Raw genomic sequence first — 23449 nt, 5'->3', positions numbered from 1 at the left:
GAGTCTGTCCTGGAACTTGCTCTGTAGCCCAGGCTGGCCTCAAACTCACAGAGATCCACTGCCTCTGCCTCCCGAGTGCTGGGATTAAAGGTGTGTGCCACCACCGCCCGGTGGTTTTCAGGGTTTTTCAAAGTTTAGAATCTTAACATTAAAGCTAACACCGTAAGCTAGGTGTGGTGATGCAGGCTTTTAACCCTAGCAGAGGCAGGTGGGTCTCTGCAGACTCAAGGCCAGCCAGGGCTACATAGTGAGACCATCTCAAAAACAAGGAAAAAAATAACACCAAAACCATAGCAACACTTCATAGCTGTGTGTATCTGTACATGTGAATGAATGAGGTCACACGTGTGTGCGTACATAAAGAGAGCAGAGGTACCTCAAGTGTCATTACTCAGGAGCTGTGCACCTTGTTTCTTGAGATAGGGTCTCTTACTGGCCTGGCACTGGCCAAGTAGGATAAGCTGGCCGGGAGCTCCAGGGCCAGGGCCTGTTTCCATGTCCCCACAAGATTACACGTATGTGCAGCCTGGCTATTTTATGTGGGACCCTGGAATGAAATTAGGCCACTGTGCACATAAGGCACTTTAGTGACTGAGCTACCTCCCAGCTCCCTTAGACAACTTTAGTAAGTCGGAGTATTCTGGCTGGGCATAAGGATTACAACAACATCTCTACCATTCTTGACTCTTGGCTGTGTTACCCAGGGTTTTAAACTACGAGAGGGTTTGGACTCAAGTCCTCATTCTCACATGGCAAGCACTTTGTCACCCCCAAGCTGTCTCTCCAGCCCCAACCTCACAGTCTGATGGAGGAAAGGGAGAGAAACTTCAACTAGGGTAGGCATGGTACAGCACACCTGTAACTCCAGCATTCAGAAGACCGAGGCCGAAGGATCAAGAGTTTTAGGCCAATTTGGGCTACCGAACAAGCTTTATTTTAAAAGAGAAGGGTATTCCTCCCTTGGAACCCCTCTCATCCTCTGGAGTTTCCTCACTTTTCCTTAATAAATCCCCATTGCTCTGAAAGTAAATATAATTGTAAACGATAACGAGGTGCCCGGGGAAATGGCTCAAAGCCTCATCCTGTGCACACATGAGCACCCATTAAAAGCTGTGCGGGCCTGCACACCAGCACTGAGGGGTAGATCCAGGGAGCCCAGTGGCCGGCCAGCTAGTCGAGATGGTGGGCTTCGGTTTAGTTAGAGTCCCAGTCTCAACCACCACATGTTCCCGCTCATCTAAGGCTCATCGCTCCAAAGCTTCAGATGAGCACACAGCCTAGAGTGACTGCAGAACCCAGGAAGGTGAAAAGGGACCCCGGCTGGGGTGGGGAAGCAGTAGACAGGGGTGTATCAGAGAACAAGTGATCTGATGGAGAGGAGACGGAAAATAGAGCAGCGCTCTAACTAGGGAGGGAGGAGGGAGGAGGGAGATAAATACAGACAAAGGACAGGAGGGTGAAACAACCATAAACAAGAGTGCTTGAAAAGAAATCACACTACTAACAAGCTACCTAAAAACAAAACAAAAACTGTAATATAATTAAGTCTGTATATAAATATACACATATAGTTTAAATCAAATTTTCTCATCTGGGCTCACAATGTTCCCTCCAAGAACCAAAAACCATCTAATAAAGACCCAATACCAAGCAGGAGAAGCCCTCTTTTCAGTTGTTTGTCAGGGTTGTCCAAGAGACTCTCCCACCCCCAGAGGTGGAAGGCAAGCTCCTATTAGTGAAAACACCATGTACTTCAGACACAGGGCCCAAACTGACCAGAAAGCCTCCTCCCTGAAGACTAGCTTTCTTGGTACCATAAGGCACCATGCAAGCTTCCAAAGGAGGAAAGCAACCACCAGTCCTACCCAGCTCTGGCCGTTATAAACCACATCAACTGGTATGTACAGTAACAGAGTCGGGGTGAAACAGTGGTGCACACACCCTGGCGGTGACCAACAGCTCTCCAGGGGGCCTCAACCTGAAGGAGTAATTACAGGAAACTAGGGAATGCTAAGAGCAGGAGAAACGGTCAGCCCTGAGAACAACCTACACACCAATGGTCGGTCCTGAGAACCTACACACCAACGGTCAGCCCTGGAAACAACCTACACACCAACGGTCAGCCCTGAAAACAACCTACACACCAACGGTCAGCCCTGAAAACAACCTACACACCAATGGTCAGCCCTGAAAACAACCTACACACCAATGGTCAGCCCTGAAAACCTACACACAAGTCATATACAGAATGAGCAGGGTGTGTTTATGTATATAGGAATATATATATGTGTGAGTATGTAACAACAATTAATGAAAAAGAAGCCATAAATTTGGAAGTGCACAAGAATATATAAGAGGGTGTTTACTGGGAGGAAAGGGAAGGGGGAAATTATGAAATTATTTTATAATCTCAAAAAAAAAAAATTAAAAAAGATTTTACAATTAAAAAAAGAAAAAAAGGCCCTGTTAGGTAGGGGTTAGGCAGAGAGGGATAGAACACAGCCGACATTCTCTCCTAGCTTCCTCCTCAGACCTGCAGCCACATAGACACTTGCCCAGACACACACATGTGCACAAACATACACACACCTCCCCCCTCCCCCCTCCCCACCTAATAAGCAACAGTAACTAAAAAAATAAGGGCGGGAGTGTAGTACTGCACAGCTTTTATTTTGGAAGGGAGACTTCTAGACCTCTGTGAGGCCAGCATGGTCTACATAGCATGTTTCAGGCCAGCCAAGGCTACATAATAAGATCCTGTGAAAAAAAGAAAAAGGCAAAGGGGAAAAAAAGGGAAGCGGGAAGGAAGGAAAAGAAGGAAGCAAACCAAAACCTACAAAGGTACTTTCCTAAGACACCGGTTAGCTGTCAGGTCAGTCATAAAAAGAATCTTTACACAAAATACTGCCAAGAGGAAAACTGAAAAGAAAAAAAATCCTTGAAAATAGTTGCTTCTGAAACTAAAAATGGAAAAGGGGAGGAAGGCACAAGCCCAAGCAATGTTACATTTATACAATACCTATCAGCTCAAAAGAAAACCCTCAGTCAGAATCCCCAGGGACAATAACGTGGTAGGGGAGGGGGGTAGTACTTATCTAAACTCTTGATTAGAAAAGCAAAGCAAGCCATTATAGACCCTGCTGTGCAGTCAGGTCTAGAAATCATTGCACGCAGCAGCATCCTGCAAATCAAACACAGGAATGAAAAACTGTCCTCAACTTTTTGTTTGTTTGTTTTGTTTTCCAAGACAGGGTTTCTCTGTATAGTCCTGGCTCTTCTGGAACTCACTTTGTAGACCAGGCTGGCCTCAAACTCACAGAGATCCACCTGCCTCTGCCTCTTGAGTGCAGGTATTAAAGGCGTGCACTACCACAGCCCAGAATGTCCTCAACTTTTAAAGTCACTTAGGCAGAGGTCCATTACAGGTATGTTTTACGTGGGAGGTTGAGGCAAGAGGATCACTTGAGGCCATGGCTCCAAGGTCAGCCAAGGCAACATATTACGATCCTGTCTCAAAAGGGAAACAAAAACTGTATGTACACATATAAACATATATAGAGAGAATAAGAATACCTTTAGACAACAGCAAATGCATCAAATAGAGAAAAATCCAAGAGTCAGAAGTCTACAAATACTAGCCATAATCCAAACGTTTCGACAAGAAAAGCACTCCTGAACAACAACAACAAATAAATGAGACAGAGTCTACAGGACTGAATGACCAAATGGCTGTAAAAAGAAGAGGAACATGTCAAAAACTATTCCTGTGATTCCAGTCTGAATGGCCAGGTGGCTAATGATGTCATTAACAGATGAATGGAAAGCAAAAGGGAAGCTGATTTGAAAGTTAGGAAAATCAATACAGAAAAAAAATTTAAGAGTCTTAGTTACTCAATGGTCTACAACCTAAGTAAAATGTCTACCTCAGTGTTCCTTTCATTACACTGTTTTGTGGTGCATTTTAGGAATGGGGTATTGATAATGATGCCCAGGCTCACCTCCAATTCCTGTGCCCAAGTAACTTCCCTTCCCAGCCTACAAAGTAGCCAACACATGTGGCTGAGTCTTTCTTAAAACTGAACATACACATACCATGCTCAACAATAAGGATCAAAACTCAAAAACACACCGCTTCTACACATTTCAACATACACCCTACACAACCTGGTGGGAAATGGGAGATGGAAGGAGCTCATTTGCCTTGGGCCTATTGAGTCCTGCAGAAAGTGCAGAACTCTCAAATGAAGGCTAGAAAAAGATGCATGGAGAGAGATGGTCGGCCTATGGGAACGATGCATGGAAGCAGCACATGTGGGTGAGAATGCTCAGGGGAAATCTATGGAAGATCCTGTGTTCTAGCAGTAAGGGGCAAATGAAAGAGAGATCAACCAAGACTGAAAGTATCCCCAAGAGACTAGTTTTCCTCATCTTCCCCTTCTCCAAAAGCACACTGGGGAAAAGAAAAAAAAGTCTATCTTTAAGAGAAAGAAAAGCTACCATTCCAGTAGCAGGCACAGAAAGTTACAGGAGCACTCCTTGGATAGTATTATTTAAGTCAGAAAATACTAATGAGCCATATCAAACACAGCTGAGGTAAAGGGAAATGTCTCCCTCCTCCTCTGTAGCACTACTGCTCTGTCACAGGTACTGTACCAAACGTGTTACCCAACCCTCTTCATCCTCATGAGCCTGTTAGGAAATTAGTGCTAGATTTCAACAGCGAGTAGTTCAGACAAATCTCTTAAGGGGCACATTAACTTTCATCCCTGTTATCCTATACCTCTTTATGCCTAACCAGAGTTTCTCATTATTCATCAGGCTAGAATAAGTATTTGTGGACTTTTTTTCTCCTCTGTACTGCTAGCCTCTCCATGTTGGAGCTTGTGTCCTTCATTACTTTATCCTTACAGCTTTAAAAAAAAAAAAGAAAGCCCCGTAAACATTTTGTTCAAATGAATATCTAACAACTAAGTGAAGAGTGGCAACAAGAAAGCCCATACAAGCTGAGAGGTGGTGCCTTTAATCTCAGCAGTGGCAGACGCAGAGGTAGGCGGATCTCTGTGACTTCGAAGCCAGCCTGGCCTACAAAGCAAGTTCCAGGACAGTCAGGATTGTTACACAGAGAAACCCTCGAAAAACTAAAAAGAAAAAAAAAGTCGATGTAAGAATTTTTTTTTAAAAAATGCATTGTCAATAGCGTCAACTGATGAAAAAAAAAAAAGTCGTCAGTATATCTAATCACTGTCACTGAACTATCTTATTAATTTAGCCAAGATCTACTCCAGACAGAAACAACATTATGTTAAGCACTAAAATATATCAGATAAAATCTGATACGTTATCAGAAGGTTTGGGGCAAGCAGCCTCATCTAAAACCGTTCAGGAAAGCCATCAGTGTCAAGACAACAAATGCTTACATCGTATTTGGCTCGGGTAAATCTGAAGACAAATTAGAAGGGTAACAGCGCATCCTTTACTAAAACTTGCGATAGAGGACGAGCGGTAACAGTGCCCGGACACCTCCGCCTCGGCGATCACAGCCTGTGGCGACGTCAGAAGACTCCCGCAGGAGCGTCTCGCCCAAACTAGGGCTCCGGCTGCCCGGGGCTACCTTCTCAGTCGCGCAGAGCGAGGAAAAGCCCCACACTCACCGCAAAAGGGCACCCCTCGAGCCGTGGCCCCACAGGGCCGGCGAGTCCTTGGCGAGGCCCCACGCCGCAGACGGAAACCCGGGAAACACTGGAAGCAGGAGGCCAGGGGCGACCCCGCAGCCCAACTTCCCAGCTTCATAAACCAGGGGCCCAGCGCCCAGCAGCACCGTGAAGCCAACTCCCACCAGCTGGAACACCGACGACTGCCACCGAACCTTCCGCCCAATGAGGAGACGTCATCACTCAGCGTGGTCCAGCCCTTCGCGAAGAAAACACACTTCCGCTTCCGGGGCGCCAAGCCGCCGCTGCGCGGCTGGCCTCCGCTGAGGGTTTAAAGGGTGTTGCTGTGCTTGAGCTGACCTTTGACCTCAGTATGCCACCCGGACGTCACTGCGGCGGCAAGCTGGCGGCGGAACCGGCCCTGTCCCCGGTGCAATCTCGAGGGAGACGTCAGGAGCCACCTTGAGAAAAAGCGACTAGGCGACAGCGTGCACGGCCGGGGGCGAGGGGGCGAGGCTCGGGGGCTTCTGCAGCCGCGAGAGGCGGGATTCCCCCCGAAGGGGCGGGGCTTAGCGGCTCGGCCCCCGTGAGGGGAGGCTCCGCGGGGGGTGGGGGTGGGCGGGGTCTGGCTGCGCGTGCTCAGTGCGATCCTGTCCCTGTCCCGCCAGCCCACTGCGCCATGGACTTTGGCTCCGCTCGGCGAGCCGTGCTTCAGCTGCTCGGGACTACGGCTCCAGCAGATGTCCCGGCCCTGCTCCAGTGGATGAGAACTACCCGTAAGCGGTCATAGCCAGAGCCCGGCGGTTTGCTGCGGGCTTTGATCTTTCAGGACAGGGTGGGGCTGTGCGCCGAGTCTCTAGGCAGCTCTTGAGCGCCGCACACCTCATGCCTGCTCATCCCAGTGCATTTTAGGATTGGATGCCTGAGAACCAACTTTAGGTGGTTTTGTGGTTCCCCTGCCGACTTTAGACAGGCTTCTAGAACCTCGTTGTTCAGTTACTCGCTTAGGCGGATTGTGCTTGGAATGGCAATGTTCAAAAAAGGTTTTTGGCTGTAGAGTTATCTTCAAGGTTTAAAACCAAAAAATATGTAGCTAGTACATTTTTTTATACATGGCAAAAGAGACCATTTAATAATAATCTTTCAGGGGGTAAGATGTAAAAAAGACTTCTTTTAAGCTGTTAATAGTAAAAGTGAAAAGTCACAAATTAGAATGGAGGAAATGTGATTAGATCTAGTTATTGGATAAAATTGATCTTTTCTAGCAGAGGAAAGCCTGCTGAAAGCACTGTCTTATTTATATGCTATCCCCTTTTTTGAGAACTGTATCAGTGTATGCTGTCCTTCCATACTGCAAAACGTTAATTCCCAAGGTTGCTTTCATTCAGACCGATTACTTTAAATATTCTTATTTGGTGGTGACCTCTAAGGTCTTGTTATTTTTTGAGACAAGGTCTCTTGTAGGACTACTTAGAACTTCTGGTCCTCCGACATCATCTCCCTGTGCTGGGTGCTGGAGGTCAAACCCAGGCCCTTATGCTTGCTAAGAAAGCAGTCCACACCTTCTGAGCTACACCCTCAACCCCAGCTTCCAACTTGAGACCTTCAACCTTGACCTGTTAGGAAAAAGGGTTTTTGGTGTAGAGACAGTTAATGCCTTTAGATATTATAATAATGATTGTTAAACATTTTAAGAGATCATTTTAAGTGAGACACCAAACTAAAGTTGGCTTGAGGCAGCATCTATCTGATGGCAAAGTTTATCCTGGAAAGTACAGGAAACCAAAGATACCACTTATATACACATACAAGAAGAGTGTTTCAAGACAGGAATTCACAAAATATGCTTCTCTTGAGACAGGGTCTCACTATGAACATGTTGTCTGTCTTCTATCACTTCATTAAGCCCTAACTTGCCTGTTTTATCCACCATCACCCAGTTATTTGTGACAACACCAATTTCCTTCTAGGTTTTTTTTTCTTTTTGGTTTTTCAAGACAGGGTTTCTCTGTGTATCTTTGCTTGCGCCTTTCCTGGAACTCGCTTTGGAGACCAGGCTGGCCTCGAACTCACAGAGATCCTCCTGGCTCTGCCTCCCGAGTGCTGGGATTAAAGGCGTGCGCCACCACCGCCCTCCTTCTAGTTTTTCCACATACTTCAGTATCTGGTCATTTATTCCGAAAGCATTATTGATTACGAAAATACAGTGTTGGGACTGAAGAGGTAGCTTATTGGTTAAAGGTTCAGGCTCACACCCAAAATGTATCATAGGCTGGAGCAATAGCTCGGTAAAGTGTAGGGTCTCTGCAAGTACCAGGGCCAGCAGAGTAATGACCCTAGTGAGACAAGAAGAAAATTCAGTTCAACATGACTCATTAGCCAGTGCTGGTTTGAGCTTCTAGAATCTAACACTGGGCAGTTTGTTTTAGGTGTATTTAAGTATAGTACAATTTGGAAAAAAGCTTCCTGGTGTAACACAATCCTGTGTGCACAAGGAGGCATAATTATTTGGAAACTCTTCTCAAAGTACATGTCACTTTTTCCATGAAGATGGGTTCTAAAGATAAGCTACATGTGTTATCTTAAGGGTCTGGGGGAGGATCTGGTGTGATCTTGGTCATACAGGTAGCACAGAGGTCATCTGGTTCTGCTTAAGGGAGCTTGGTATGGCCTGACCCAACAGACAGCCCCAGGATCACCTAGTGCAGGGCTTCTCAACCTTCCTAATGCTGCAACCCTTTAATACAGTTCCTCATGTGGTGGTGACCCCCAACCATAATTATTTTGTTGCTACTTCTTAACTGTAATTTTGCTGCTGTTGTGAATCATAATGTAAATATCTGATATGCAGAATATCGATATGCAATCCCTGTGATAGGGTCCAAGACCTACAGATTGAGAACTACTGACCTAGGCTATTAGCTACTTCCAGTCTCAGACTTCTGAGAAGAAAATCAGGTTATAAATCTTTTCCCTTTGTCTTAATTAGGGTTTCTATTGCTGTGATGAGACACCATGACCATGGCAACTCTTATAAAGGAAAACATTTAATTGGGGCTGGCTTACAGTTTCAGAGGTTTAGTCTATTATCATCGTGGTGGGAATCATGGCTGTGTGCCATCAGACATGGTGCTGGGGAAGGAGCTGAGCGTTCGGCATCTAGATCCACAGGCCGAGAGCTGACTTGAGCTTCTGAAACCTCAAAGCCTACCGCCTAGTGACACACTTCCTCTACCAAAGCCACACCTACTCCAACGACACCACACCTCCTAATAATGCCACTCCCTATGGACCAAGTATTCAAACACATGGGTCTATGGGGACCATTCCTATTCAAACCACCACACCCTTGAAAAGACAGCCTTGCACCTAAAACATTCCTGGTTTCCCTAGTGCTGTTTGTGAGTGCCAAGGACCTTTGTGCTCCTGAAGGCAAAGTGCTTGATGCACAACCATGAGGACCTGAGTTCCATCTCTACTTCTCTTCGCCTCCAGACTGCTTGGATTACAGCCTGACTGTGTTATATCCTAAACCCTAAGTGTATTAATATAAAAAGTCACATAAAAAAGCCTGACAGTGGCTCAGCAAAGTGACCCTAGCACATGGAGTCCCGGCTCCGGAGAATCAGACATACCAGTTCCGGGGGTCCCTAATCAGCCAGCCTAGCCTAATTGGTGAGCGCCAGGTCCCAGTAAGAGACCATGTCTCAAAAACAATGTAGAGGGCCTGAGAAACAGCTCAGCGGTTAAGAGCACTGGCTGCTCTTCCAGAGGTCCTGAGTTCAATTCCCAGGAACCACAAGGTGGCTCACAACCATCTATAAGATATGGTGTGTGCAGATCCTCTGGCATGCAGGCATATATGCAGGCAGAACACTGTATGCATAATAAATAAATCTTTAAAAAATTTAAAAAAACAAACAATATGAAGGCACCTGAGGAAGACAGACACTGAGGTCCTCCTCCGGCATCCACATGCATGCAACACACAAATGCACTGGTGCCTTTCTCTGGCACTTGCACGGTTACTAAAATAACTTCCCCCTTAGCCTTGGTGCATTATCTGTAATTGAAATCCCCAGGTTTAGAAGCATCAATTGAGACTCTTGTTCAAAATTGGATTGACTTTAAAGTCTGTTCTGGATGTTAATTTAGTAAAAACATAGTCCCAATATCACTGAATAAGAAGTATGTTTTTACCTTTATTTTTAAGTTTTAGTTTGTATGAGGATGTGGCAGGAGGAGCATACCACAGTGTGCATGTGAAAATCAGGACAACTTGGGAAAATTGGTTCTCTCCCTCTACCATGTGCATTCCTGGTATCAAACTCACATTGTCAGGCTTGGCAGCAAGGGCCTTTGCCCACTGAGCCATCCCACCAGTTCTGTTTTTTTTCTTTGTAAAAATTTATTTTTATTCATGTGTCTGTGAGAGTGAATGCCACATGTGTGCAGGAGCTGCAGAGGCCAGAAAAGGGTGTTGAATCTCTTGGAACTGGGGTTCCCGGCAGTGCAGGAGCAGCTGCAGCAGCAAGGGACCCTAAGCACTGAGCCCTCTCTCCAGCCACCGCCCACCCTTTCATAAGGGAACTTTTATGCCACTCTGCAGCCAAGCTTCTACTCTGGAAGTCTGTAATTAGAAAACAACTTGAGTTTCTAAAGAATGTTTAAGCCGGGCGGTGGTGGCACACGCCTTTAATCTCAGTACTGAGGGGCTGGAGAGATGGCTCAGAGGTTAAGAGCACTGGCTGCTCTTTCAGAGGTCCTGAGTTCAATTCCCAGCAACCACATGGTGGCTCACAACCACCTGTAATGAGATCTGGTGCCCTCTTCTGGCCTACAAGGACACATGCAGACAGAACACTGTATGTATAGTAAATAAATAAATCTTGCCGGGCGGTGGTGGCGCACGCCTTTAATCCCAGCACTCGGGAGGCAGAGCCAGGCGGATCTCTGTGAGTTCGAGGCCAGCCTGGACTACCAAGTGAGTTCCAGGAAAAGGCGCAAAGCTACACAGAGAAACCCTGTCTCGAAAAACAAAAAAATAAATAAATAAATAAATGAATGAATCTTTTAAAAAAAAAAATCCCAGCACTCGGGAGGCAGAGCCAGGCGGATCTCTGAGTTCGAGGCCAGCCTGGTCTACAGAGCAAGATCCAGGACAGGCTCCAAAACAACGGGAAAAAAAACCAGAATGTTTACTAATGTGAATATTTTAAGAAATTAGATTACTTGAAGGAGTGTTTTGTTTTGAGTTTTGTTTTATTTTTGCCTAGTTGGGTTTTTTGTTTGGTTGGGGTTTGTTTTTGTTTTATTTTGTTCTGGTTTTTGGTTTTTTAGACAGTGTTTCTTTGTGTAGCCCTGGCTGTCCTGGAACTATCTCTTAGAACTACCTCTGCCTCCCGAGTGCTGGGTTTAAAACATGTGCCCCCACTGCCCACTTTGTTCTGGTTTTTTAAACGAGTCCCATGCTATAGCCCAGGTTAGCCTTGAACTGGGAATCCTCCAAGTTCTCTCTGCCTCCAAAGTATTAGGATTACAGATGTGCCATCTGTACCTGCCTGTAGTCGACCAAAATAAGGAGTATATTGTTATACCTGTTCATTGGCGTGATACATAACACCAGATTTTAACATTTGCATTTCAGTTACATGTTCAAATTACGTTTCAACACAGAAGTGGTTTTGTTTGTTTGTTTTGTTTTGTTTCATTTTGGCAGACTCTCGTCCAGTCCCAACTAGCCTTGAATTCCTTGATTGGCCCAGGATGACCTTAAACCCAATGCCCCTCCTTCCACTTCCCGACTACTGGGATTTCAGGCCGCCTCCACCTGCCTGGGTTGTGAGGGCTGAGTGCAGAACCCAGAGCTTCATGCACACTAGGCAAACCTTCTACCCACAGAATTACTTCTGTACCCATTCTCCTGCAAGCTGTCATGATTTCATTTTTCTTTATTGTTAAATAAAATTCCATTGCATGTATGTGCCACCTTTTCTTTATCTGTTCATCCTTTGAAGGACATCTCTACTGAATCCATTTCTTAGCTATTGTGAGTAGTGTAGAACTGAACGTGAATATACCTCTGTCTCTGTGGTATCTTGATATAGAGTCCTTCGGTTGTATACTGGGGGGTGGTATAGCTGGGTCATTGATAGTTCTATTTGTACTTTTCTGAGGCACCTCCATACCGATTTCTGTAGAGGCTACATCAGTTTCCATTCCCATCAGTGTATGTAAGAATTCCTTTTCGCCATGTCCCCACATTTATTGTGGTTTGTTGCATGGTAGCCGTCCTGTGGGATGGTTGGAATCTCAGAGCAGTTTTCATTTGCATTTCCCTGATAACTAGGAATGGAGAACACTTCAAATGTTAGTCATTTGTGTTTCTTCTTTCGAAAAGTGTTCAGTTCGTTCGCCCATTTACTGATAGAATGACTTGGTTTTGGTGTTTAGCTGTCTGAAGTTCTTAATGTATTCTAGATATTTATCCCCTCTAATATATAGTTGGGAAGGCTTTTCCCCCATTGTGTAGCCTGTCTTTTTGAGACAGGGTCTCACTGTGTAGTCTGGAACTCTCAATGCAACCCAGGCTGGCCTCACACTGGCAGAGATCTACCTGCCTCTGCCTCCCATGTTCTAGGATTAAAGATATAGGCTACTGTGCCCAGCCTAGCATTAGCTATGGCCTTTACCATTCCAGCAGCAATGTGAATAATCCAGGCTCTCCAGATTTTTGCCAGCATTTGATTACCAGTATTTTCAAATACTTAGTATGATATCAAATAAGACTAGGGCTGAGGCAGGAGGATTACAAAGATGTTAAGGCCAGTTTTCAATTGTCAAAATTAATTTATGTTGAAACTTCAAACAACGTTAAAGGAGACTGTGGATTCAACAAGAAGTTGAGAATTCTGGGGAATCTCTGAGTTCGAGGACAGCCACGGCTACACAGAGAAACTCTGGGGAAAAACAAACAAACAAAAAAAAGCACTTCTTAAGATATTTGAGAAAATTGCAGCATTTTAGGAGGAGTGACATGTTTGATACGTCGTGTTCCAGTCCATTTGCATGCATGCTTTCTAATTAGGTTTTCTTGGATTTCTTTCATTATATAGGTCCTACCCATGCTTTGTTAAATATATGTAAATATTTCTTTTTCTTTGGAACTATTATAAATTGTGGAGATTTTTAATGTGTAGCGTTCTTTTATTGTTGTCATTATTATTGTGTATATGGACGTTTTGCCTGTGTATATGTCTCCAGCACCATGTGTGTGCCTGGTGTCTGCAGAGATCAGAAGAGGGTTACACATGGTTGTGAGCCACCGTGTGGGTGCTAGGAATTGATCCTGGGTCCTCTGGGAGAAAACCAGTGCTTTTAACCACTGAGCCATCTGACCAGCCCATAAATTGTGCTTTTAATTTCCATTTCTCCATATAAAGGTGAGGCTAATCTTTGATTTTTGTAACCTGTGACCTTGTTGAAATGATTGGTGTTAGGAATTTTTCTGTAAACTCCTTAGTACTCTGCACAGATAATCATGTCATCTCCGTATAGGCATGATTTCCTTTTTAATGTTTTTATTTTTTTGAAAATGTCTTTCAATATATTTTGGTGATATTCTTTCCTTTCCCCAACTCCTCCCATATCCCCCACCCCACTTCATGTTCTTTCTCTTAGAAGAAAACCAAACCAAAGATATGGGATGCTTCGTGAATTCTCATGTCATCTGAGTAACCGCTGTAGGCATGCGGGATTTCTTTCCCCGCCCTCTCCGGTTCTCCCCAGAGTGCGTGCGTTTTCTTTCTTGCCACGCTGGCTAGTACTACTGCCTTTGCTATATCGAGTAAGCATGCCCTGGCCTTCCGTCATCATCGTTGAATGTGTTAGCTGTAGAGGTTTCTTTGTAGGTACCTGGGGCACTCCTTTCTTCTTACCTGTTTACTCAGCCCTCTCTGCAGGAGCAGAAGCCGCTTTCCTGGGTCATCTTGCTAGACTGCCTTCCACTGAGGAGGGAAGGCAGAGCAAGCCTGCTGTGCTCTCTGTTGCTGGGCAGAAAGTCAGGGCATCGATGGCCAGGAGACAGCAGGCTCCACTGATGGTCGGCCGGCCACTCCTGCCCTGTGTGGGGTGCAGGCTGAGGCTCCCTAGTAGAAGCAAGCAAGTGGAAGTGTCCTGTCTGGGACCAGAAGTCTCCTTAATTTGAATGATAGGGCCGCATAGTAAGTACCATATAACCTAGTACTTACTCATACATTGTAACTCACTAAAGGTAGAGCTTTGGATGAGCAAGGGGGATGATGTAGGTCATAGAGTTGAAAGGAGCAGTGTCTATAGGAAGTAACATATGAAACAATGCATCTGGAGCAGAACTCTTAGGGAATAGTGAGAGTAGAAAATGACCTCACACCTCTTAGAATGGCTGTTACCAAAAAGGCCAGAAATGACAAGTGTTGGCAGAAATGTGAAGAAAAGGGATATTGCTGTATAGTGTTGATAGGAATGTAAATTAGTATAGCCATTTTGGAAAGTGGTATTGGGAGAGGTCCTCTAAACACTTAAAATATTCAGCAATTCTATCTCTGACTATATATCCAAAGGAATTAAAATTGGTATAGCAAAGCTGTCTGTATTATTTCAGCATTATTCACAGTGTCTAAAATATGGGAGAAAAGTGCCCATCGACAGATGAGTGGAGTTTTAACATTGTATATACACAATAGGATATTATTCAGCCTTTGTTACTTGTTGGCTTGCTTGCCCGCCTGCCTGCCTGCCTGCCTGCCTGCTTGAGTGGTGGCATTGAACCTAGGGCCTCCCACATGCTAAACATACAGTTTTGCACTAAACTAAGCCTCAGCCTTTAAAAAGGAGAAATTTCTGTTACTTGCAACCACTTAGATAAATCTAGAGAGTATTGTGTTATGTACAATAAGCCAGGCACAGAAAGACAAATGCTCTGTTATCTCACCTTGTTAGTTACTTTTCTCATCACTATGGACCAAATAACCTCACAGGAGGTAACTTAAGGGACACAGGAGTGCATGGTGAGCATGGTTACTCATCTCCACAGCCAACCAGGAAGCCAAGACCATGGACTGAACCAGGGGCTTTTATCCCTCTAGCCCCTCCCCTATGGTCCTATCTCTCTGCCTGTAGCCGAACCCTAATTGGTCTTAATAATTAAAAACCCAGAGTTAGATATCAGGGTGAAAGCAGAAAGATCAGAGAAGCAGAGCAGCAGCCACTAGACAGACTTCTTACCTCTACCAAATCCTCAGGCTGAAAGGACTGAGCGCCTGTCTCCTCCCGCCTTACATTCCTCTCTCTGCCCAGCCATATCACTTCCTGTCTTCACCTCCCAAGTGTTGGGATCAAAGGTGTGTACTGCTACCTCTTGTCTCTGTTTCTCTTTTAAACTGGATCAATCTTGTGTAGCCCAGGCTGGCCTAGAACTCACAGAGATCCGTCTGCCTCTGCCTCCCGAGTACTGGGGTTAAAGGTGTGCCCCACTGCCTGCCTGGCCTCTATGGCTAACTAGTGGCTTTATTTGTTAGATCACAAAAGAACACTCTGATCTTCAGGCAAGCTTTGTTAGAGCACAAACAAAATATCACCACATCTGCCAGCTAGGCCCTTTGTCCACAAAGTTCCACAGCATCCCAAAACAGCACTACTAACTTAAGATCCGGTGTTCAAACACATTCAAGGGCTAGCACGCACATGTAGAGTAGGAAATTGCCAAACTTGGAGAACTATAGGGTTGAGTGGTAGACATTGCATGTAGTGTAAGGAATGGAGTTGGAAAGGGGGAGATGTTGATCACTGGCTACAAAATTTATTTCAGAATTTTATTTATCCATTTATTTATTTAGCTTTTTGGAAGCAGATTTCTCCATATAACTATTTCAGAATTATTAAAAGCAGATTTTTAGCCAAGCAGTGGTAGCTCAAGCCTTTAATCCCAGCACTCGGGAGGCAAAAAGGCAGGCAGATCTCTGTGAGTTCAAGGCCAACCTGGTCTGCAAAGTGAGTTCCAGGACAGCCAGGGCTGTTGCACAAAGAAACCCTTGGGGGCGGGGGGAGCAGATTTTTTTTAAATGTTCTTTCCAATAAGAAATATGTATGTGAGGGGAAAGATATAATAGCTGGACTGATTTGATTCTTCTCTGAAGTATACATTGTACCCCAGAAAAAATATACAATGATTATATGTTAATTCAAGATTAAATTGGGGGAAAAAAAAGGATAGTTGGAGCCTGGTGATATAAAGGCTCTAAAAGTCTAGAATGAATTTCAATACATTGAGAAATAGTAAATCATCCAAAAATTGTGGGGAGGGAAAACAGCAGTGAGATTAAAGCAGAAGATTGGCTTGTAGCAGTCATGTGGGGTCTGTTGCCCTGAGGAACTAGTTAGAGGGCACCGTTTGTCAGGGAGGTGAGTTACTTAAAGTGAGACAAAGGAAAAATATTTGTTAGTAACATCAGTGTGTGTGCACACTAGTGCTACAGCATGCTTGTGGCCGCAGAACCCAGCTCTGTTGAGTCCGTCTCCTGCCGCCTCTGTATGGGTTCTGGCAGCAGAACTTGGACAGGCTGCAACACTGTTGCCTTTACCAGCTGAACAGTCTCTCACCGGAAGTGAGGTTTGACTCTCAGGCTGTCAGCCTTGACCGTGTTTCTTCCCCGTATATTTAACTAAATGTGAGCAGAGACTTCTAAAGGATTTATGTCGTCCTTTAGAGAAGCTCTTCCTTCCCTCTCTTCCTGCCTACTTCTATATAACTTGAGAAAATCTCAACTGTCCTTGGGCAGCCAGTTGACACTTCTTTAATCTTTTTCCAAAAGGGTAAAGTTTCCAAAGGACTGTTACCACACATTCTGAAATAGCTGTCATACAGTTAAAAGACATTTGGTCTAATAATTGAATATAAATGCAAATTAAAACAATCAACTTTGTTTTTATGATTACATCCAATGCTTCGGCAGTTTGATTAAGTGTGTGTGTGTGTGTGTGTGTGTGTGTGTGCATTTTTGTTGTTTACCCCAGGTTCTCCTAGAATCTGTGATCACCGTACCCAGCGCCACCCATTTTTTTGGGGGGGAGGGTGAGGGGGTTTGGTTTTTTCGAGACAGGGTTTCTCAGTGTAGTTTTTGGTGCCTTTCCTGGAACTCACTCTGTAGCCCAGGCTGGCCTCGAACTCATAGAGATCCACCTGACTCTGCCTCCCGAGTGCTGAGATTAAAGGCGTGAGCCACCACCGCCCCGCCATCACCCATTCTTATTCATATCTATCAGAGCAAGTTAGTATAATCATTCAGGAAATTGGAAAGTATGTTGCAAAAGCCTTCAACATGTCTGAGTTCTTGAGTAAGGAGTCCATGCATGCCCAAATGTTATTCATGGTGTTCCTAGTTTTTCACAACTAGAGCTATTTCTAACTGTCCAAAGGTGAGGAGCTGGGGAGATGGCTCAGCAGTTAGGAATGCTCACTGCTCTTCCAGAAGACCTGAGTTCAGTTCCCAGCACCTCTATACTGCTGCTGACAACTGTTTGTAATTCCAGCTCCAGGGACTGTGACAGCTCTGACTTCTGAGTGCACCCACAGACACATGCACAGACCACACACATGTAATTTAAAACACTAAAAATAAGTTTTTCAAAGAGTAAATGCTTGGATTAGGTGTGGTGGCACTCACTTTAATCCCAGAATGTGGGAGGCAGAGGTGGGAGGATCTCTGTGAGTTCGAGGCCAGCCTGGTCTATGCAGCAAGTTCCAGGCCAGCTAGAACTACATATAGAGGGACAACTACATATAGAGGGACGGGCGGTGGTGGCATACGCCTTTAATCCCAGCACTCGGGAGGCAGAGCCAGGCGGATCTCTGTGAGTTCAAGGCCAGGCTGGACTACCAAGTGAGTTCCAGGAAAGGCGCAAAGTTACACAGAGAAACCCTGTCTAAAAAAAACCAAAAAAAAAAAACAAAAAAACCTACATATAGAGACCCTGTCTCAAACAACAAACAAAAAAATAATAAGTAATAAAAGGTAAATGCTTAGAAATTACATAAATGCAACAATTAAAATGGCAGTGGCCTTTAGACATATTTTTTAGGGCCAATGAGATGGCTCCATAGGTAAAGGCGTCTTCTACCAAGCCTAGTTTGACCTGAGTTCAGTCCTCAGAACCCACAAGATGGAAGAGGAGAATCAACTCCTGCAGGTTGCCCTGTGGCCTGTGCTTATGCACTGTGGCACACGTGCTTATACAAGTACATACGCAGACACACACATGTGCAAATAAAATGTCTTTTTTTTTTTTAAGCTGAGCATGGTGCCGTACACCTTTAATCTGAGCACTAGAAGGCAGAGGCAAGCAGATCTCTGAGTTCAAGGCCAGCCTGGTCTAATAGTAACCTTTTTTGTTTGTTTTTGGTTTTTGAGACAGAGTTTCTCTACATAGCCCTGGCTGTCCTGGAATAAACATTTTTTTTTTTAATGGTTTTTTGAGACAGGATTTCTCTGTGTAGCTTTGCCCTTTCCTAGAGCTCACTCTGTAGTCTAGGCTGGCCTCTGATAGACCCCAGACCCAGGGTACTACCTTCTCGGGTGGGCGCCCCAAGAACCCAGACTCCGGTCCAGTTGATGCAACAGCATGAGGTTTATTGATGCGTGCTTATTTATAGGGCTACTGTCCTCCCAAGAGCAAGAGTCGCACCTACTGCAATCACATGGGTACTTTTAAAGGAAAAACCCACAAAAGCCATAAGATTACAATTCCCATACAATTTCATTTCGATTGATTTATGTCTAGAGGCTAATTTCACAAGATCATGGCCTGATCACAGGGTGGGTACAGTCATGTCTGCATGCACATTCTTCCCAAAGCCTCAAGGGGGGTATCAGGGTGGGAATGAAGGTTAAACAAAGGTTACAGTGGTCTTTCCTGGAACACTTGCAATTATCCCAGTCACAGTTGAGCGCATCTCTTTTTTTTTTTTTGGTTTTAAGAGACACGCCGGGCGGTGGTGGTGCACGCCTTTAATCCCAGCACTCGGGAGGCAGAGGCAGGTGGATCTCTGTGAGTTCGAGGCCAGCCTGGGCTACCGAGTGAGTCCCAGGAAAGGCACAAAGCTACACAGAGAAACCCTGTCTCGAAAAAACCAAAAAACCAAAAAAAAAAAAAAAAAAAGAGAGACAGGGTTTCTCTAGCGCATCTCTTAATAGAAATCTATTTACATTGTTACATTGTGGCAGGTGTGGCTGAATAATGGCTGAGTCAGTTTGCCCCTGGAACTAGCTTCTTAGTTCCTCATTCTCCTGGGGCCTGGGAGGTGTAAGCCTGAAGGGATAGGGTCTTTCAGCCTCGAACTCACAGAGATTCACAGTAACCTGTGTTTTCTAATTTTTTTTTTCTCGAGACAGGGTTTCTCTGTGTAACCCTGGCTGTCCTGGAACTTGCTTTGTAGACCAGGCTGGCCTCAAACTCACAGAGATCCACCTGCCTCTGCCTCCCCAGTGCTGGGATTAAAGGCGTGCGCTACCACCGCCCGGCTAGGAATAAACATTTTAAAGTGAATTCCAGTTTTATACACTTCCATAATGTATCAGTTTTTGATATTGTTATAGCCATTATTAGGGAAAAATAATTTCCCAGTTAGTTCTGTGCCAACCACCATAAATAATAATATTAATTTTACTCATCTTGGCTAAAAATTTCCTTTTGAATTTTGAAAGTTCCTATTAACAATTATGAATCAGGGGCAGTTGAACCAAGAAAACACTTGGAATAGAATAAGAGCATTTAGGAATATACATAAATGAAACTATAGCTTATCAAAATAATCAAATTGTGCCTGGCGGTGGCGCATGCCTTTCATCCCAGCACTCGGGAGGCAGAGCCAGGCAGATCTCTGTGAGTTCGAGGCCAGCCTGGTCTACAGAGTGAGTTCCCGGAAAGGCGCAAAGCTACACAGAGAAACCCTGTCTCAAAAAACCAAAAAAAAAAAAAAAGATCAAATTGGGCAAGTTTCACCTTGATCATGAAGTTAGTAAATTTCTAAATTAATTTCAGATACGTGGGAGGAGATGTTATGTGCATTTGAGTTTGGGCCCTGGTAGAAGCTCAGGGCTTGGGGTGTGGGAACTAAACTTGGGTCCATGCAAGGACAATACATGCTCTTAACCACCAAGGCATCTTTCCAGCCCTGAGAATCCTCACAGCAAACGAGCTTCTTGAATGATGGTTGTGCCTGATTACAATTCCAAGACACTATTTTTATTATAATTATTTGTATGTAGTATGTGTGTGGGCATGTGTGTGGAGAGATCAAAATACAGTATGTAGGAGTGAAACTGGGGATCAAGCTCAGGTCATTGGGCTTGCTAGCAGGCACGTCTACCCACTGAGCCATCTGACCAGCCCCCTAAGGCAATGTTCTAAACATGCAATTTATGTTCCCATTAACACACACACACCCAACAGCCTTTTGATGTGGGTGATTATTTCCATTTTATAGATAAGGCAGCTGAGACTCAGAGAGTTGAGTAACTCTAATAATGAGTTGGTGTGCACAGGATTCAGGTTCAAGCAGTCTAACTCCAAATCCACTGTCAGTCTCTGTTCAGGGTCTCTAGAGACAGTGTTCTAGAGACCAGAGGTAAAGCCAGGTGATTAAAGGGTTGACTTCTAACTACTTAAGATCCTCACGTGGAACCAGCACCAAGAAGTCAGCAGTTACTAAAGAAATCCTCTTATGCCTTTGAATGCAGTCAAATCAGAGTTCTCAGATTTTAGTTTTTGTTTGTTTGTTTGAAGAAAATAATGCTATGTGTACTGTGTATAGGGCTCTTGGATGTAAATGACTGTGTTAGAAAACTTGCACAGTCCAGTATGCTTTGAGTGCTCATCCAGCAAATATATAGCTTTAAAGGTAATGATACCATTCAAGCTGAAAGAGAAAACCGACTCAGTTACAGAGAGGCAGATTCTAACTCAGACGAACAAAGCAATCCTGTCCTTGACTGTGTCCATCCTTTAGCAGCTATACATGGTAGTCTACCACATAGTGAGAGGGCACAGTGAGCTTCTGAGAGTCTTTAGTTATAGAAGGTAAACTCACAGCAAGCCTTTGTTAACATGATTGTAACTAATTCCAAAGAAACTGGGCCTCAAAATATTTTCATTTAATATAATGAAATTTTTGGTTTTCTTTAAGAGTTACTGATGTGCCAGGAGGTGGTGGCGCACGCCTTTAATCCCAGCACTTGGGAGGCGGAGAGGCGTGTGGATCTCTGTGAGTTCGAGGCCAGCCTGGTCTACAGAGTGAGTTCCAGGACCGGCTCCAAAGCCACACAGAGAAACCCTGTCTCAGAAAACCAGGGGAAAAAAAGTTACTGATGTAAGTGAATTAAATTTGAGTCATACAAGTTATCACACTGTTTTATCTGTAGCAACTAAGCAGATTCTAGGTATTAATTAACACCTTGGGAAATTCTAATTAGATTTTAGGAATATGGTGGGAAAAGCCATTATTGAGGGAGAACCAGGGCATCTAAGACACTATTTACGTTCTACCTAAAACAATGTGAGGTATATGTTAATACTATTTTGTTTCATTGTAAGGTATAATCTGCCTCTTCTGGAGCTTATATGAATCAGTAACTTAGAATATTCAACTAGATATGCAAAGGAAGAAACAAAGACCTTTGCATATCAGTTCAGAGCCAAGTAGTCTATTTTGGTGTTAATCACCCTCCTCAAGTTATGCAAAGAAAGACTGTTCTGTGCAGAGACAGCGGTGCTGTAGAAAGGAAGGACGCCTCTCTTATGAGCATGACCAAAGTTCATGTTCTGCTACCAGTCTGCTGTGTACCATCTGCCATTGAGTTAGACATCAAAGACTTGGTGTCCTGCTCTGTAAATGCAGGCCAACTCTCTCTTCATCGGGTTGGTCTGTGGCAGCTAACTGACTTTGTGTTTGTGGTTATTTATGACGTGACTATGTTATTCTAAACAAATAAAATGTATCCCGAAAGCTGAGCATGCTGGGCTCACACCTCTGATTCCAGCACTCAAGAGGCAGAGGTAGGTAGATGTCTTTGAGTTTGAGGACAGCCTGGTCTACATTGTGTATTCAAAGCCAGCCAAGACTACATAGAGACCTTGTCTCCAGAAAAGAAAGAAGCCGGAGGCCAGCAGGACTGCTCAGTGAGTGAGCCTGACAGCTGGGTGTGCTCCCAGGAAATACTTACTTTGTGTGTTCAGGAAGGCACCAACTCCTGAAAACTGTCCGCTGACCACTGCACACACAAAGTAAGTGGTTTCAGAAAGTGGCCAGAGAAGTGTGGAGGTGCTCACCTATAACCCTAGTGTTTGAAAAGTTGGGCAGGAGAATCAGGGGTTCAAGGCCCAGTCTGGGCAATATGGAGCCTGACTCCATAAAAATTTTAAAAAGGAAGCTGGGCATGATGGTGCACACCTTTAATTCCAGCACTCAGGAGGCAGAGTCAGGTGGATCTCTATGAGTTCAAGGCCAGCCAAGGCTACAAAGTGAGACCCTGTCTTAAAAGAACAAAAAGAAAGGAAATAGTTGTGTGCTATTGTTCAGTAAGCTGGCTCTAGATAATAATGACGTTTTCAAAAGCTAGAATAGAGGATTTTAAATGTTTTTCACCATAAAGAAATGTCACATGTATAGGAGATACTTCTGACCTGATTATATAGTCATGCATCAGAATATCTCACTACGTCATATATGATAGTTTTATGTTTTATTTATACATTACATTTTAGTGTTTTGACTAAAAGATCATAGTACCGGGGAGACGGCTCGGTAGGCAGAGTGCTTGAGAGCATGAGAACCTGAGTTTCGACCCCCAGCATCCTCCAAGAAGCTGGGCATGGCAGCAAGTGCCTGGAGCCCCAGCACTGGGCAGCGGAGAGAAGAGGCTCCCTGGGACTTGCTGGCGGCCAGTCCAGCTGAATTGACAAGCTCCAGGTTCAGTGAGACATCCTGTCTCAAAAATTGAGCCGGGCGGCGGTGGTGGCGCACGCCTTTAATCCCAGCACTCGGGAGGCAGAGCCAGGCGGATCTTTGTGAGTTCGAGGCCAGCCTGGTCTCCAAAGCGAGTTCCAGGAAAGGCGCAAAGCTACACAGAGAAACCCTGTCTCGAAAAACCAAAAAAAAAAAAAAAAAATTGAGGTAGAGAGTGATTGAGAAAGACACTCAGCATTGATGTCAGGCCTCCCACATAGGTGCATACATATGTGCACGCACATACACACCTGCATACATACACACACAAAAGAAAAAAATCATAATCTTAAAAATAACCAGAATTTGGGGAGATGGAGAAATGCAGGAAATGGATGGCATTCTCTTCAAGGTATCCAGAGCTGCACAGAGAAGCCCTGTCTCGGTGGGGGATAGGGGAGAAAACTCATAATAGTCTTTTCAGAGAAAGGCAAAATGCTTCATTTTCTAATCTGCCATTTCACGCCTAGTCTTCTCCAGTCAACATTTAGCATCCTAGAGAGTAGCAGACCTCTGAGAGTGCTTCATTTCCAGATAAATTGTATTCTGGTTTAGATTATTTATGAACTACTTACAAATGATACAGTTTAACCACAGAAAGTGGAAACAGCAGAATAATGGATGCCGTTTTGTACCTTTACCTGGATTGGCCCACCGTTAACCTCCTGTCTTTGCCATCTTTATTTCTGCCCTTCTACCAGACCATCAGGTATTGGCCACAGTCTTTAAAAATGTGCCGTTTGATTCCTGGAGAGATGGC

The 23449-nt window shown here is 44.5% G+C and overlaps 2 protein-coding genes across 6 annotated transcripts in view; one reads left to right on the top strand and one right to left on the bottom strand.

Annotated features, from left to right (window-relative positions):
- LOC128110757 (signal recognition particle 54 kDa protein) overlaps window positions 1-6149 on the bottom strand; it is a 69183-nt gene extending 63034 nt beyond the window's left edge. Inside the window, exon 1 of one of the 4 annotated variants that reach the window (XM_052738542.1) lies at window positions 5652-6149. The gene's annotated coding sequence lies outside the window, so the exon portion shown is untranslated. Of the gene's footprint in view, window positions 1-5417; window positions 5437-5651 lie in introns of those variants that run through there. The other 3 variants (XM_052738539.1, XM_052738538.1, XM_052738540.1) reach the window with 3 other exon arrangements.
- Window positions 6150-6259: 110 nt separating this feature from the next.
- LOC128110759 (uncharacterized) overlaps window positions 6260-23449 on the top strand; it is a 35283-nt gene continuing 18093 nt past the window's right edge. The window contains exons 1-2 of one of the 2 annotated variants that reach the window (XM_052738545.1): window positions 6313-6427; window positions 20872-21054. Coding sequence is in view for 1 of the 2 variants with exons in the window: in XM_052738544.1 (XP_052594504.1) it covers window positions 6331-6427 (97 nt within the window). In the remaining variant the exon portion in view is untranslated. Of the gene's footprint in view, window positions 6428-20871; window positions 21055-23449 lie in introns of both variants that reach the window. The other variant, XM_052738544.1, reaches the window with a different exon arrangement.

Source organism: Peromyscus californicus, unplaced genomic scaffold, assembly GCF_007827085.1.
Source record: "Peromyscus californicus insignis strain IS unplaced genomic scaffold, ASM782708v3 Scaffold_15__1_contigs__length_86483966, whole genome shotgun sequence".
Lineage (NCBI taxonomy): Eukaryota > Metazoa > Chordata > Mammalia > Rodentia > Cricetidae > Peromyscus > Peromyscus californicus.
The sequence above is the reverse complement of the archived record's forward strand: the minus strand, read 5'-3'. Positions and strand labels throughout refer to the sequence as shown.